Below are 14,347 nucleotides of genomic sequence, written 5' to 3' on the forward strand. Positions count from 1 at the left end.
GGCTGTAGGTCGCCGGGGTTCACAAAGAGAGAGAGAGAGAGAGAGAGAGAGGAAAATGGTGAGAAGAGAGGTGGGGTGTTAATACGTCAGGCGTGATAAGAGGTGGCTCACTGCACTACATCACATCTCCTACCGGCGACAGGACCACTACAACACTAGAATCCAGCGGCGGTGAGATAAATGAAGACTAATGGGAGGAAAGAACACGTGCAACAAAAAGGAAAAAGAAAATAAACAATCAATCAATCAATCAATGTTTACTTATATAGCCCTAAATCACTAGTGTCTCAAAGGGCTGCACAAACCACTACGACATCCTCGGTAGGCCCACATAAGGGCAAGGAAAAACTCACACCCAGTGGGACGTCGGTGACAATAATGACTAGGAGAACCTTGGAGAGGAGGAAAGCAATGGATGTCGAGCGGGTCTAACATGATACTGTGAAAGTTCAATCCATAATGGATCCAACACAGTCGCGAGAGTCCAGTCCAAAGCGGATCCAACACAGCAGCGAGAGTCCCGTTCACAGCGGAGCCAGCAGGAAACCATCCCAAGCGGAGGCGGATCAGCAGCGCAGAGATGTCCCCAGCCGATACACAGGCGAGCAGTACATGGCCACCGGATCGGACCGGACCCCCCTCCACAAAGGAGAGTGGGACATAGAAGAAAAAGAAAAGAAACGGCAGATCAACTGGTCTAAAAAGGGAGTCTATTTAAAGGCTAGAGTATACAAATGAGTTTTAAGGTGAGACTTAAATGCTTCTACTGAGGTGGCATCTCGAACTGTTACCGGGAGGGCTTAGGGCTGAAAACTGCATCACGATATACGTTTTTTATATTCATCAATATCGATACATATTACAGTTGTGATCAAAATGATTCAACCCCCACACAATTTTGGTGTTTTAGCAAGTTGGATATTTATTCCGTATTTTGTTTATAGTCATATCGAATAAAGATGTGTCAAATAGACAAATGCAACTTAAATTGTAAAACTGTATTTGACAAAATACCAAAAAAAGGACATTTTTCTTAATATCTCATTGACAAAATTATTCAACCCTTTGAAGATCATGACTCTTAAGAACAGAATTTGAATAAGGTCTTTTCAATCCAGTCCATAGTGGATCTAACATAATAGTATGAGAATCCAGTCAATAGAGGATCTAAAATAATAGTGAGAGTCCAGTCCATAGTGGATCCAACATAATCGTGAGAGTCCAGTCCATAGTGGATCTAACATAATAGTGAGAGTCCAGTCCATAGTGAAACTAACATAATAGTGAGAGTCCAGTCCATAGTGGATCTAACATAATAGTGAGAGTCCAGTCCATAGTGAAACTAACATAATAGTGTGAGAGTCCAGTCCATAGTGGATCTAACATAATAGTGAGAGTCCAGTCCATAGTGGATCTAACATAATAGTGAGAGTCCAGTCCATAGTGAAACTAACATAATAGTGTGAGAGTCCAGTCCATAGTGGATCTAACATAATAGTGAGAGTCCAGTCCATAGTGGATCTAACATAATAGTGTGAGAGTCCAGTCCATAGTGGATCTAACATAATAGTGAAAGTCCAGTCCATAGTGGATCTAACATAATAGTGAGAGTCCAGTCCCTAGTTAAACTAACATAATAGTGAAAGTCCAGTCCATAGTGGATCTAACATAATAGTGTGAGAGTCCAGTCCATAGTGGATCTAACATAATAGTGAGAGTCCAGTCCATAGTTAAACTAACATAATAGTGAAAGTCCAGTCCATAGTGGATCTAACATAATAATGTGAGAGTCCAGTCCATAGTGGATTTAACATAATAGTGAGAGTCCAGTCCATAGTGGATCCAACATAATAGTGAGTCCAGTCCATAGTGAAACTAACATAATAGTATGAGAATCCAGTCAATAGAGGATCTAAAATAATAGTGAGAGTCCAGTCAATAGTGGATCCAACATAATCGTGAGAGTCCAGTCCATAGTGGATCTAACATAATAGTGTGAGAGTCCAGTCCATAGTGGATCTAGCATAATAGTGTGAGAGTCCAGTCCATAGTGGATCTAACATAATAGTGAAAGTCCAGTCCATAGTGGATCTAACATAATAGTGAGAGTCCAGTCCATAGTGAAACTAACATAATAGTGAGAGTCCAGTCCATAGTGGATCTAACATAATAGTGAGAGTCCAGTCCATAGTGAAACTAACATAATAGTGTGAGAGTCCAGTCCATAGTGGATCTAACATAATAGTGAGAGTCCAGTCCATAGTGGATCTAACATAATAGTGAAAGTCCAGTCCATAGTGGATCTAACATAATAGTGAGAGTCCAGTCCCTAGTTAAACTAACATAATAGTGAAAGTCCAGTCCATAGTGGATCTAACATAATAGTGTGAGAGTCCAGTCCATAGTGGATCTAACATAATAGTGAAAGTCCAGTCCATAGTGGATCTAACATAATAGTGAGAGTCCAGTCCATAGTTAAACTAACATAATAGTGAAAGTCCAGTCCATAGTGGATCTAACATAATAATGTGAGAGTCCAGTCCATAGTGGATTTAACATAATAGTGAGAGTCCAGTCCATAGTGGATCCAACATAATAGTGAGAGTCCAGTCCATAGTGAAACTAACATAATAGTATGAGAATCCAGTCAATAGAGGATCTAAAATAATAGTGAGAGTCCAGTCAATAGTGGATCCAACATAATCGTGAGAGTCCAGTCCATAGTGGATCTAACATAATAGTGAGAGTCCAGTCCATAGTGGATCTAACATAATAGTGTGAGAGTCCAGTCCATAGTGGATCTAACATAATAGTGAGAGTCCAGTCCATAGTGGATCTAACATAATAGTGTGAGAGTCCAGTCCATAGTGGATCTAACATAATAGTGAAAGTCCAGTCCATAGTGGATCTAACATAATAGTGAGAGTCCAGTCCATAGTTAAACTAACATAATAGTGAAAGTCCAGTCCATGGTGGATCTAACATAATAGTGTGAGAGTCCAGTCCATAGTGGATTTAACATAATAGTGAGAGTCCAGTCCATAGTGGATCCAACATAATAGTGAGAGTCCAGTCCATAGTGACACTAACATAATCATGAGAGTCCAGTCCATAGTGGATTCAACATAATCGTGAGAGTCCAGTCCATAGTGGATCTAACATAATAGTGAGAGTCCAGTCCATAGTGGGTCTAACATAATAGTGAGAGTCCAGTCCATAGTGGATCTAACATAATAGTGAGAGTCCAGTCAATAGTGGATCTAACATAATAGTGAGAGTCCAGTCCATAGGGGATCTAACATAATAGTGAGAGTCCAGTCCATAGTGGATTTAATATAATAGTGAGAGTCCAGTTCATAGTGGATTCAACATAATCGTGAGAGTCCAGTCCATAGTGGATCTAACATAATAGTGAGAGTCCAGTCCATAGTGGATCTAACATAATAGTGAGAGTCCAGTCCATAGTGGATCTAACATAATAGTGAGAGTCCAGTCCATAGTGGATCTAACATAATAGTGAGAGTCCAGTCCATGGTGGATCTAACATAATAGTGAGAGTCCAGTCCATAGTGAAACTAACATAATAGTGAGAGTCCAGTCCATAGTGGATCCAACATAATCGTGAGAGTCCAGTCCATAGTGGATTTAACATAATAGTGAGAGTCCAGTCCATAGTGGATCCAACATAATCGTGAGAGTCCAGTCCATAGTGGATTTAACATAATAGTGAGAGTCCAGTCCATAGTGGATCCAACATAATAGTGAGAGTCCAGTCCATAGTGGATCCAACATAATAGTGAGAGTCCAGTCCATAGTGACACTAACATAATCGTGAGAGTCCAGTCCATAGTGGATCCAACATAATAGTGAGAGTCCAGTCTATAGTGGATCTAACATAATAGTGAGAGTCCAGTCCATAGTGGATTTAACATAATAGTGAGAGTCCAGTCCATAGTGGATCTCACATAATCGTGAGAGTCCAGTCCATAGTGGATCCAACATAATAGTGAGAGTCCAGTCCATAGTGGATCTAACATAATAGTGAGAGTCCAGTCCATAGTGGGGCCAGCATATCTTTTTAATGGGCTCAGCCCCTATGTTGTATACTGCTTTATTTTGCCTAATTCAATGGTTCTCAAACTCTTTACACCAAGTACCACCATAATGACCCAACATTAAAACACAGTAGCGTAGTGGGCCTAAGTATTCATTAAAAACAAAGCAGATGACTTATTTGACAAGTATATCCAATATTTCGGAGACTGTAACATTACACAAAGTTTGAATATAGGAAAATAAAACACTGTACCTGAATAATGAATCAAATCTTTAGTGTACAGTTTGAGAATCAGTGACATAATAGAACTGCTGTACATCTGAAATCGCCTCAATGTCAGCAATTATATTACCCTGCTTGTAATTTCTTTTCACATCCTACTGAATGGCTTGTGGAGAACAGTCAACACAAAAGGATGAAAAGGATCAAGGCGACGCATACATTTTTACTCAAGAATGTTCAAGAAATAGGAGAAAGAAAAAAAAAAAGCACTATTGAAAGTATCGGCTTACTTCTGCCACCCAATAACTTCCTTTTAGATTACCTATCTTTTTTTGTCCTCCTCAGACTTGCGTTTGCATTAAAGCAAAGTGTTTATTTTAAGAGTCCTCACAACCTCTGCCTAAACCAGATCTGGGCAAATTAAGGCGTTAATTGGCAAATATAGTTTTTAGCTCTTTAATAGTGATGTTTTCATATGACTATGAGTCTTTAACTATACTAAGTATTTCAATGGTTGTAATCTGTGCTTTTGCATGATATACTAGTTACTATGGTCATCTAATTAGTTACTATGGTCATCTAAATAGTTACTATGGTCATCTAATTAGTTACTATGGTCATCTAATTAGTTACTATGGTCATCTAAATAGTTACTATGGTCATCTAATTAGTTACTATGGTCATCTAAATAGTTACTATGGTCATCTAATTAGTTACTATGGTCATCTAATTAGTTACTATGGTCATCTAAATAGTTACTATGGTCATCTAATTAGTTACTATGGTCATCTAAATAGTTACTATGGTCATCTAATTAGTTACTATGGTCATCTAAATAGTTACTATGGTCATCTAATTAGTTACTATGGTCATCTAAATAGTTACTATGGTCATGTAATTAGTTACTATGGTCATGTAATTAGTTACTATGGTCATCTAATTAGTTACTATGGTCATGTAATTAGTTACTATGGTCATCTAATTAGTTACTATGGTCATGTAATTAGTTACTATGGTCATCTAATTAGTTACTATGGTCATCTAGTTAGTTAATATGGTCATCTAATTAGTTACTATGGTCATCTAGTTAGTTACTATGGTCATCTAATTAGTTACTATGGTCATCCAATTAGTTACTATGGTCATCTAATTAGTTACTATGGTCATCCAAATAGTTACTATGGTCATCTAATTAGTTACTATGGTCATCCAATTAGTTACTATGGTCATCTAATTAGTTACTATGGTCATCTAAATAGTTACTATGGTCATGTAATTAGTTACTATGGTCATGTAATTTGTTACTATGGTCATCTAATTAGCTACCATGGTCATCTAATTAGTTACTATGGTCATCCAATTAGTTACTATGGTCATCTAATTAGTTACTATGGTCATCTAAATAGTTACTATGGTCATCTAATTAGTTACTATGGTCATCCAATTAGTTACTATGGTCATCTAATTAGTTACTATGGTCATCTAAATAGTTACTATGGTCATGTAATTAGTTACTATGGTCATGTAATTAGTTACTATGGTCATCTAATTAGCTACCATGGTCATCTAATTAGCTACTATGGTCATCTAAATAGCTACTTTGGTCATCTAATTAGTTACTATGGTCATCCAATTAGTTACTATGGTCATCTAATTAGTTACTATGGTCATCTAAATAGTTACTATGGTCATCTAATTAGTTACTATGGTCATCTAATTAGTTACTATGGTCATCTAATTAGTTACTATGGTCATCTCATTATTTACTATGGTCATCTATTTAGTTACTATGGTCATCTAAATAGTTACTATGGTCATCTAATTAGTTACTATGGTCATCTAATTAGTTACTATGGTAATCTAATTAGCTACTATGGTCATCTCATTATTTACTATGGTCATCTCATTATTTACTATGGTCATCTCATTAGTTACTATGGTCATATAATTAGTTACTATGGTCATGTAATTAGTTACTATGGTCATGTAATTAGTTACTATGGTCATCTAATTAGTTACTATGGTAATATAAGTCCCAGCAGCTCAGACGAGGCACCAAGCAGTGTGGGTGGGGTTTGTTTCCATTGCGGCTAGCCTGAAATGCGGGTAACAGGGACATACTGTTTGTGTTGCGTTTTTATTGTGTTTCGCTTGATTGTAAAATGTCCATCGAGAGGGGGCGTTGTCAATATTCAGTGTTTTATCGATTATAGTTTAGTTTAGTCTTTTATTTGAAGTTTAGTCTTTTATTTGAAGGGACAATGCACGGAAACATTAAGCTCAAAAACAGCTATGTTCTGTACCAGATTATGGCTAACTAGCCAATTTCCATCTGCAGTCCCTGGCTACCTAAATTAACCCTTATATTATGTTGGGGGAAAATTACATTGATTATGTTGAGGGTCGTTTTGACCCGTACTGTGTAAATGCACTCAAAACAGTCAAGATGTTAGATCCCCCATGGACTGGACTCTCTCACTATTATGTTAGATCCCCCATGGACTGGACTCTCTCACTATTATGTTAGATCCACCATGGACTGGACTCTCTCACTATTATGTTAGATCCACCATGGACTGGACTCTCTCACTATTATGTTAGATCCACTATGGACTGGACTCTCTCACTATTATGTTAGATCCACTATGGACTGGATTCTCACACTATTATGTTAGATCCACTATGGACTGGACTCTCTCACTATTATGTTACATCCATCATAAACTGGACTCTCACACTATTATGTTAGATCCACTATGGACTGGACTCTCACTATTATGTTAGATCCACTATGGACTGGACTCTCACAATTATGTTAGATCCACTATGGACTGGACTCTCACTATTATGTTAGATCCACTATGGACTGGACTCTCTCACTATTATGTTAGATTCACTATGGACTGGACTCTCACTATTATGTTAGATCCACTATGGACTGGACTCTCACTATTATGTTAGATCCACTATGGACTGGACTCTCACACTATTATGTTAGATCCCCTATGGACTGGACTCTCACTATTATGTTACATCCATCATAAACTGGACTCTCACACTATTATGTTAGATCCACTATGGACTGGACTCTCACTATTATGTTAGATCCACTATGGACTGGACTCTCACTATTATGTTAGATCCACTATGGACTGGACTCTCACACTATTATGTTAGATCCCCTATGGACTGTTCACATTACGCCTGTACTGGCTCACCTGCACTGGCTTCCTGTGCACTTAAGATGTGACTTTAAGGTTTTACTACTTACGTATAAAATACTACACGGTCTAGCTCCATCTTATCTTGCCGATTGTATTGTACCATATGTCCCGGCAAGAAATCTGCGTTCAAAGGACTCCGGCTTATTAGTGATTCCCAAAGCCCAAAAAAAGTCTGCGGGCTATAGAGCATTTTCCGTTCGGGCTCCAGTACTCTGGAATACCCTCCCGGTAACAGTTCGAGATGCTACCTCAGTAGAAGCATTTAAGTCTCACCTTAAAACTCATTTGTATACTCTAGCCTTTAAATAGACTCCCTTTTTAGACCAGTTGATCTGCCGTTTCTTTTCTTTTTCTTCTATGTCCCACTCTCCCGTGTGGAGGGGGTCCGGTCCGATCCGGTGGCCATGTACTGCTCGCCTGTGTATCGGCTGGGGACATCTCTGCGCTGCTGGTCCGCCTACGCTTGGGATGGTTTCCTGCTGGCTCCGCTGTGAACGGGACTCTCGCTGCTGTGTCTTGGATCCTCTTTGGACTGGACTCTCGCGACTGTGTTGTATCCATTATGGATTGAACTGACATAACAGTATCCTGTTAGATCCGCTCGACATCCATTGCTTTCCTCCTCTCCAAGGTTCTCATAGTCATCATTGTCACCGACGTCCCACTGGGTGTGGGTTTTCCTTGCCCTTATGTGGGCCTACCGAGGATGTCGTGGTGGTTTGTGCAGCCCTTTGAGACACTAATGATTTAGGGCTATATAAGTAAACATTGATTGATTGATTGATTGATTGACTCTCACTATTATGTTAGATCCACTATGGACTGGACTCTCACTATTATGCTAGATCCACTATGGACTGGACTCTCACTATTATGTTAGATCCACTATGGACTGGACTCTCACTATTATGTTAGATCCACTATGGACTGGACTCTCACTATTATGTTAGATCCACTATGGACTGGACTCTCACACTATTATGTTAGATCCCCTATGGACTGGACTCTCACTATTATGTTAGATCCACTATGGACTGGACTCTCACACTATTATGTTAGATCCCCTATGGACTGGACTCTCACAATATTATGCTCGACCCACTCGACGTCCATTGCATCTGGTCTCCCCTAGAGGGGGGAAGGGGGGGAATTCACCCACATCTGCGGTCCTCTCCAAGGTTTCTCAGTCATTCACATTCACCTCCCACTGGGTTGTGAGTTTTTCCTTATAGTGGATGCCGTTGTGGCTTGTGCAGCCCTTTGAGACACTTGTGATTTAGGGCTATTTAAATAAACATTGGTTGATCATTGATTGCTTTATTCTTCAGTTAAAATAACATGATTTTACCACTCCATGTGGTCCCTGAGCTAAACTGAGCTTGACGCCCCCTGGTGTACATTTTGACAAAGTGCCCAATCACGCTGATACTAGGCAGACTATGTCGACACAAACAGCTCATCAGCATTAAAGCTAGTTTCCGGCGGGGCTTCCTAAAAGCACCTTTAAATGGTTTAAATCCCAGCATTAATGTTAGATTTTGGACAACACTTCCAACACACTACCGAGACTCATTTATAATTGTTGATATGATGGCTAGAATACAGCATCGTTAATGGCGAGGCAACCTTTTGATTGTAGTTCATTAGTAGAAAGCCTGGCTTCTGACATGCCTAGCTTGGAAGTCCAGGAGCATGAATCATCTCATCTGCACTTACACAATAAAGACTACTCCTCCTGCATTTCCTCGGCACTAATGTGTATTAATTGAGGCAAGCCAGGTATAATAGTTCTCTTCACTGATTGGCTGCTTGCGGGACGTCTCGCTGGCAACGTCAAAATTTGATCATCGCTCGTCCTCTATCAGCTCAACCAGGACAAAACAGAGTTTTTTAGCGATTAGCCCTGAAAACCAGAGGGAGAAACTTTTACCAAGATTACAAGATTTCAAGCCGATATAAAAAATCTCTGTGTTAATTTTGACTTTCATCCCATATATTAAAAACTGTACGATCAGTGCCAGAGCTTGGTCCGCATTGCCGGCAGTAAGTCGGACACGTTTCCAGTGAGGGTTGGACTCCGCCAAGGCTGTCCTTTGTCACCGATTCTGTTCATAACTTTTATGGACAGAATTTCTAGGCGCAGTCAAGGCGTTGAGGGGTTCCGGTTTGGTGACCGCAGGATTAGGTCTCTGCTTTTTGCTGATGATGTGGTCCTGATGGCTTCATCTGACCGGGATCTTCAGCTCTCGCTGGATCGGTTCGTGTGTAGCGACCGGAATGAGAATCAGCACCTCCAAGTCCGAGTCCATGAAAAGGGTGGAGTGCCATCTCCGGGTTGGGGAGGAGACCCTGCCCCAAGTGGAGGAGTTCAAGTACCTAGGAGTCTTGTTCACGAGTGAGGGAAGAGTGGATCGTGAGATCGACAGGCGGATCGGTGCGGCGTCTTCAGTAATGCGGACGTTGTATCGATCCGTTGTGGTGAAGAAGGAGCTGAGCCGGAAGGCAAAGCTCTCAATTTACCGGTCGATCTACGTTCCCATCCTCACCTATGGTCATGAGCTTTGGGTCATGACCGAAAGGATAAGATCACGGGTACAAGCGGCCGAAATGAGTCTCTCCCTTAGAGATAGGGTGAGAAGCTCTGCCATCCGGGAGGAACTCAAAGTAAAGCCGCTGCTCCTCCACATGGAGAGGAGCCAGATGAGGTGGTTCGGGCATCTGGTCAGGATGCCACCCGAACGCCTCCCGAGGGAGGTGTTTAGGGCACGTCCAACCGGTAGGAGGCCACGGGGAAGACCCAGGACACGTTGGGAAGACTATGTCTCCCGGCTAGCCTGGGAACGCCTCGGGATCCCCTGGGAAGAGCTAGACGAAGTGGCTGGGGAGAGGGAAGTCTGGGCTTCCCTGCTTAGGCTGCTGCCCCCGCGACCCGACCTCGGATAAGCGGAAGAAGATGGATGGATGGATATATATATATATATATATATATATATATATATATATATATATATATATATATATATATATATATATATACATTTTATTTTTATTTTTTACGTCAATTTTAGTTATTCTCCAGTGTGGATGCCTTAAAAGTAACGTTTTAGCTCAAATCCTCAGTAACATGCCATGTTTTGTTTTTGCTTTTTACTATTGTCAATAGTGCTGTATGTGTGTGCATATGTGTGTGTTTTCTTCTCTTCCTTTATTGTTTTTTGGTTTTGTACAGGACTTTGTGCTTGCCACTCACCTGTGCATGATCAATCTGACTTGATCAGACCGAACGAGGTACGCAATTATAGCAAGCGTACATGTACAAAACTTGAAGGAACATTTTATGGGAATTGCGCCACACACACTTTCCACTTCCACATGCTGCGGAATAGCTCCCATGCTCCCTATTAGCCGCAGTCGGAGAAATAGCGTCCGGTAAGGGTCGGCAATAATTAAACATCAGGTATAAAAAAAAGGAAGCCACCGGCTGGAGTCTCCAAGGGGCACTAAAGATTAATTAGGACACAAAAAACTGACAGCTTGGCGGATGATTAAAAAAAAAATATCCTGTACTTGCATGCAAATCTTTAGAAGTGCTTACCTTTTTAAAGGAACCAAAGTGTGTGGGGAACAGCTTTAAAGGTAACACACATCAAGACAAACAATAGTTCATCTTGTTTCGTCATACCTCCAATTTTTTGCCGTCCTCATCAAACACGGACATGGTGACCTCCACGTTTTTGGGTGTGGTCTTACTCCCTTTGTCAAAGTCTCCTTGGACGAGGGTCAGGTAGATGTCGTTCCTCACGTCACCTTCAGGAAGAACATGAGCAAATGAAGACGGTCCAATACCACACCGGGACATGGGGGGGGGGGCGCGCGGGGGGGGGGGGGGGGGGGGGGGTAAAGGATCAACCTGGCATGATGATCTCCGGGAAGCCCATCTTGCGCGCCACAGCCGTGGACCGGTCCACCAGGTGAGGGAAGTCTTTCCGGATCTGATGGATGTCGCCGGGAAGGAGCTTGAGGGTGACCCACAGGCCTGGGGGTTACAAAAGTTCAAGAGGGTTGAGAGAGAACCCGGAAAGTTTCAAAGGCAACACCATGATGGGAAAGACGAAACCAGTCTTTTTTTACAGATTGTAATGGATTCGCCGTTTTCTTTTGTTGTTCTAAATACCTGAAAAAGGTCTCAACAGTTTATTTTTTTATTTCGGCAATATTCACATAAAACAAAGAACAACAACAACAACAAAAAAACACTCATTTGAGCAATGATTGAGCCGAAAGGGTGTAGGTTGAAGCAACGCTTATATAAACCTACCCCATCACAACAAGAACAAGGTTCAAAATATATAAATCTAAAACATGCTTCACTTATATTACATTTTTTTTAAACATTATATAAGCAACATATATGTAGCACACGTCTCATATACACAGTTTAACATTTAAATCAAACATATACATTTGTACACTTATATATATATATATATATTATATATACACAATTTATTTAAATTCCATATAAAGTGGTAATATATACATTTTAATATAACCTATATGTCCATCCATCCATCCATCATCTTCCGCTTAGCCGAGGTCGGGTCGCAGGGGCAGCAGCCTAAGCAGGGAAGCCCAGACTGCCCTCTCCCCAGCCACTTTGTCCAGCTCTTCCCGGGGGATCCCGAGGCGTTCCCAGGCCAGCCGGGAGACATAGTCTTCCCAACGTGTCCTGGGTCTTCCCCGTGGCCTCCTACCGGTTGGACGTGCCCTAAACACCTCCCTAGGGAGGCGTTCGGGTGGCATCCTGACCAGATGCCCGAACCACCTCATCTGGCTCCTCTCCATGTGAAGGAGCAGCGGCTTTACTTTGAGTTCCTCCCGGATGGCAGAGCTTCTCACCCTATCTCTAAGGGAGAGACCCGCCACACGGCGGAGGAAACTCATTTTGGCCGCTTGTACCCGTGATCTTGTCCTTTCGGTCATGACCCAAAGCTCATGACCATAGGTGAGGATGGGAACGTAGATCGATCGGTAAATTGAGAGCTTTGCCTTCCGGCTCAGCTCCTTCTTCACCACAACGGATCGGTACAAAGTCCGCATTACTGAAGACGCCGCACCGATCCGCCTGTCGATCTCACGATCCACTCTTCCCTCACTCGTGAACAAGACTCCTAGGTACTTGAACTCCTCCACTTGGGGCTGGGTCTCCTCCCCAACCCGAAGATGGCACTCCACCCTTTTCCGGGCGAGAACCATGGACTCGGACTTGGAGGTGCTGATTCTCATTCTGGCCGCTTCACACTCGGCTGCGAACCGATCCAGTGAGAGCTGAAGATCCCGGTCAGATGAAGCCATCAGGACCACATCATCTGCAAAAAGCAGAGACCTAATACTGCGGTTACCAAACCGGAACCCCTCAACGCCTTGACTGCGCCTAGAAATTCTGTCCATAAAAGTTCTGAACAGAATCGGTGACAAAGGACAGCCTTGGCGGAGTCCAACCCTCACTGGAAATGTGTCCGACTTACTGCCGGCAATGCGGACCAAGCTCTGGCACTGATCATACAGGGATCGGACCGCCACAATAAGACAATCCGGTACCCCATACTCTCTGAGCACTCCCCACAGGACTTCCCGAGGGACACGGTCCAATGCACATGTAGACTGGTTGGGCAAACTCCCATGCACCCTCAAGAACCCTGCCCAGAGTATAGAGCTGGTCCACAGTTCCACGACCAGGACGAAAACCACACTGTTCCTCCTGAATCCGAGGTTCGACTATCCGGCGTAGCCTCCTCTCCAGTACACTTGAATAAACCTTACCGGGAAGGCTGAGGAGTGTGATCCCACCATAGTTGGAACACACCCTCCGGTCCCCCTTCTTAAAGAGAGGGACCACCACCCCGGTCTGCCAATCCAGAGGTACCGCCCCTGATAACCTATATGTATAATTATGAAAATCATAAATTGTATTTATATACATATTATATATTATTGTCTTTCTAAAACAATGTTTGCTCTTCTTTCTTATATTTACTAATGATAAATGATTTAAAAAGCTTTTTAAACTGGTTTATGTTGGGGCTGTGTTTTATTTCATCCTTTAAACAGTTCCATATTTTAACCCTATGTCATACACAGCCGCCGTATTTGTAGTTCTAAATAGTGATTAATGATCTTGAGATTTTATACCATATTTTTCGCACTATAACTTGTACTTAAATCCTGGAAATTTTCACAAAATCAACAACCTCAAAGCAATTTTAAGGAAGTTGACGCCTGTTCAATGAATGACGCTAGCAAGCAACACCAAAACTTTGATTTTTTATTCATTTGTGCGTCCTTTTAATTGCTCTGTTTATTGCTATTCAGAATGTTACTGAGTCGGGTTTAGTTTTTGGAATTGCATTATTATGCTATGGTTGTGTATTGTTTTGTTGGATTGATTAATAAAAAAGAATGATAGGATTTTTAAGTGCGCCTTATAGTCCGAAATATATGTTACTTTTATCTGTTCACTGTGTTGGATCAATGCTAATGTGTATCTGAAAATTGCATGACCCCCTGCAGTACCCCCCTTTGAAGACCATAGGTAGGTAGGTAGGGCTTTATTGTCATTGCACTAGTACAACGAAACTTTGTTTTCAGCATAAACCAGTTCAAAATTAGACAAACAAACAGTGTACATGGTTACATAACAGGAACACTGATGGGTCGCCACGAGGAGCCCCGTAAAAGATAGGATAAAGATGAGTAAAAATGTACAATCTAGACTGGGCTCCTAAGGGGGCCTAGTCTGGAGTGGGAAAAAAACTTCCATGCAATGCACACATAAACACGTTAC

General features: G+C 41.6%; 1 protein-coding gene across 2 annotated transcripts in view; it reads right to left on the reverse strand.

Moving 5' to 3' along the window:
- Window positions 1–14,347, reverse strand: part of dock1 (dedicator of cytokinesis 1) — a 537,727-nt gene that overhangs the window by 430,256 nt on the left and 93,124 nt on the right. For both annotated transcript variants that reach the window (XM_061907548.1, XM_061907547.1), the window contains exons 13-14: window positions 11,414–11,539; window positions 11,186–11,310 (exon numbers count right to left, since the gene is read on the reverse strand). In XM_061907548.1, the coding sequence (XP_061763532.1) occupies window positions 11,186–11,310; window positions 11,414–11,539 (251 nt within the window). The remainder of the gene's footprint in view (window positions 1–11,185; window positions 11,311–11,413; window positions 11,540–14,347) is intronic.

Source organism: Nerophis ophidion, linkage group LG08, assembly GCF_033978795.1.
Source record: "Nerophis ophidion isolate RoL-2023_Sa linkage group LG08, RoL_Noph_v1.0, whole genome shotgun sequence".
Classification (NCBI taxonomy): domain Eukaryota; kingdom Metazoa; phylum Chordata; class Actinopteri; order Syngnathiformes; family Syngnathidae; genus Nerophis; species Nerophis ophidion.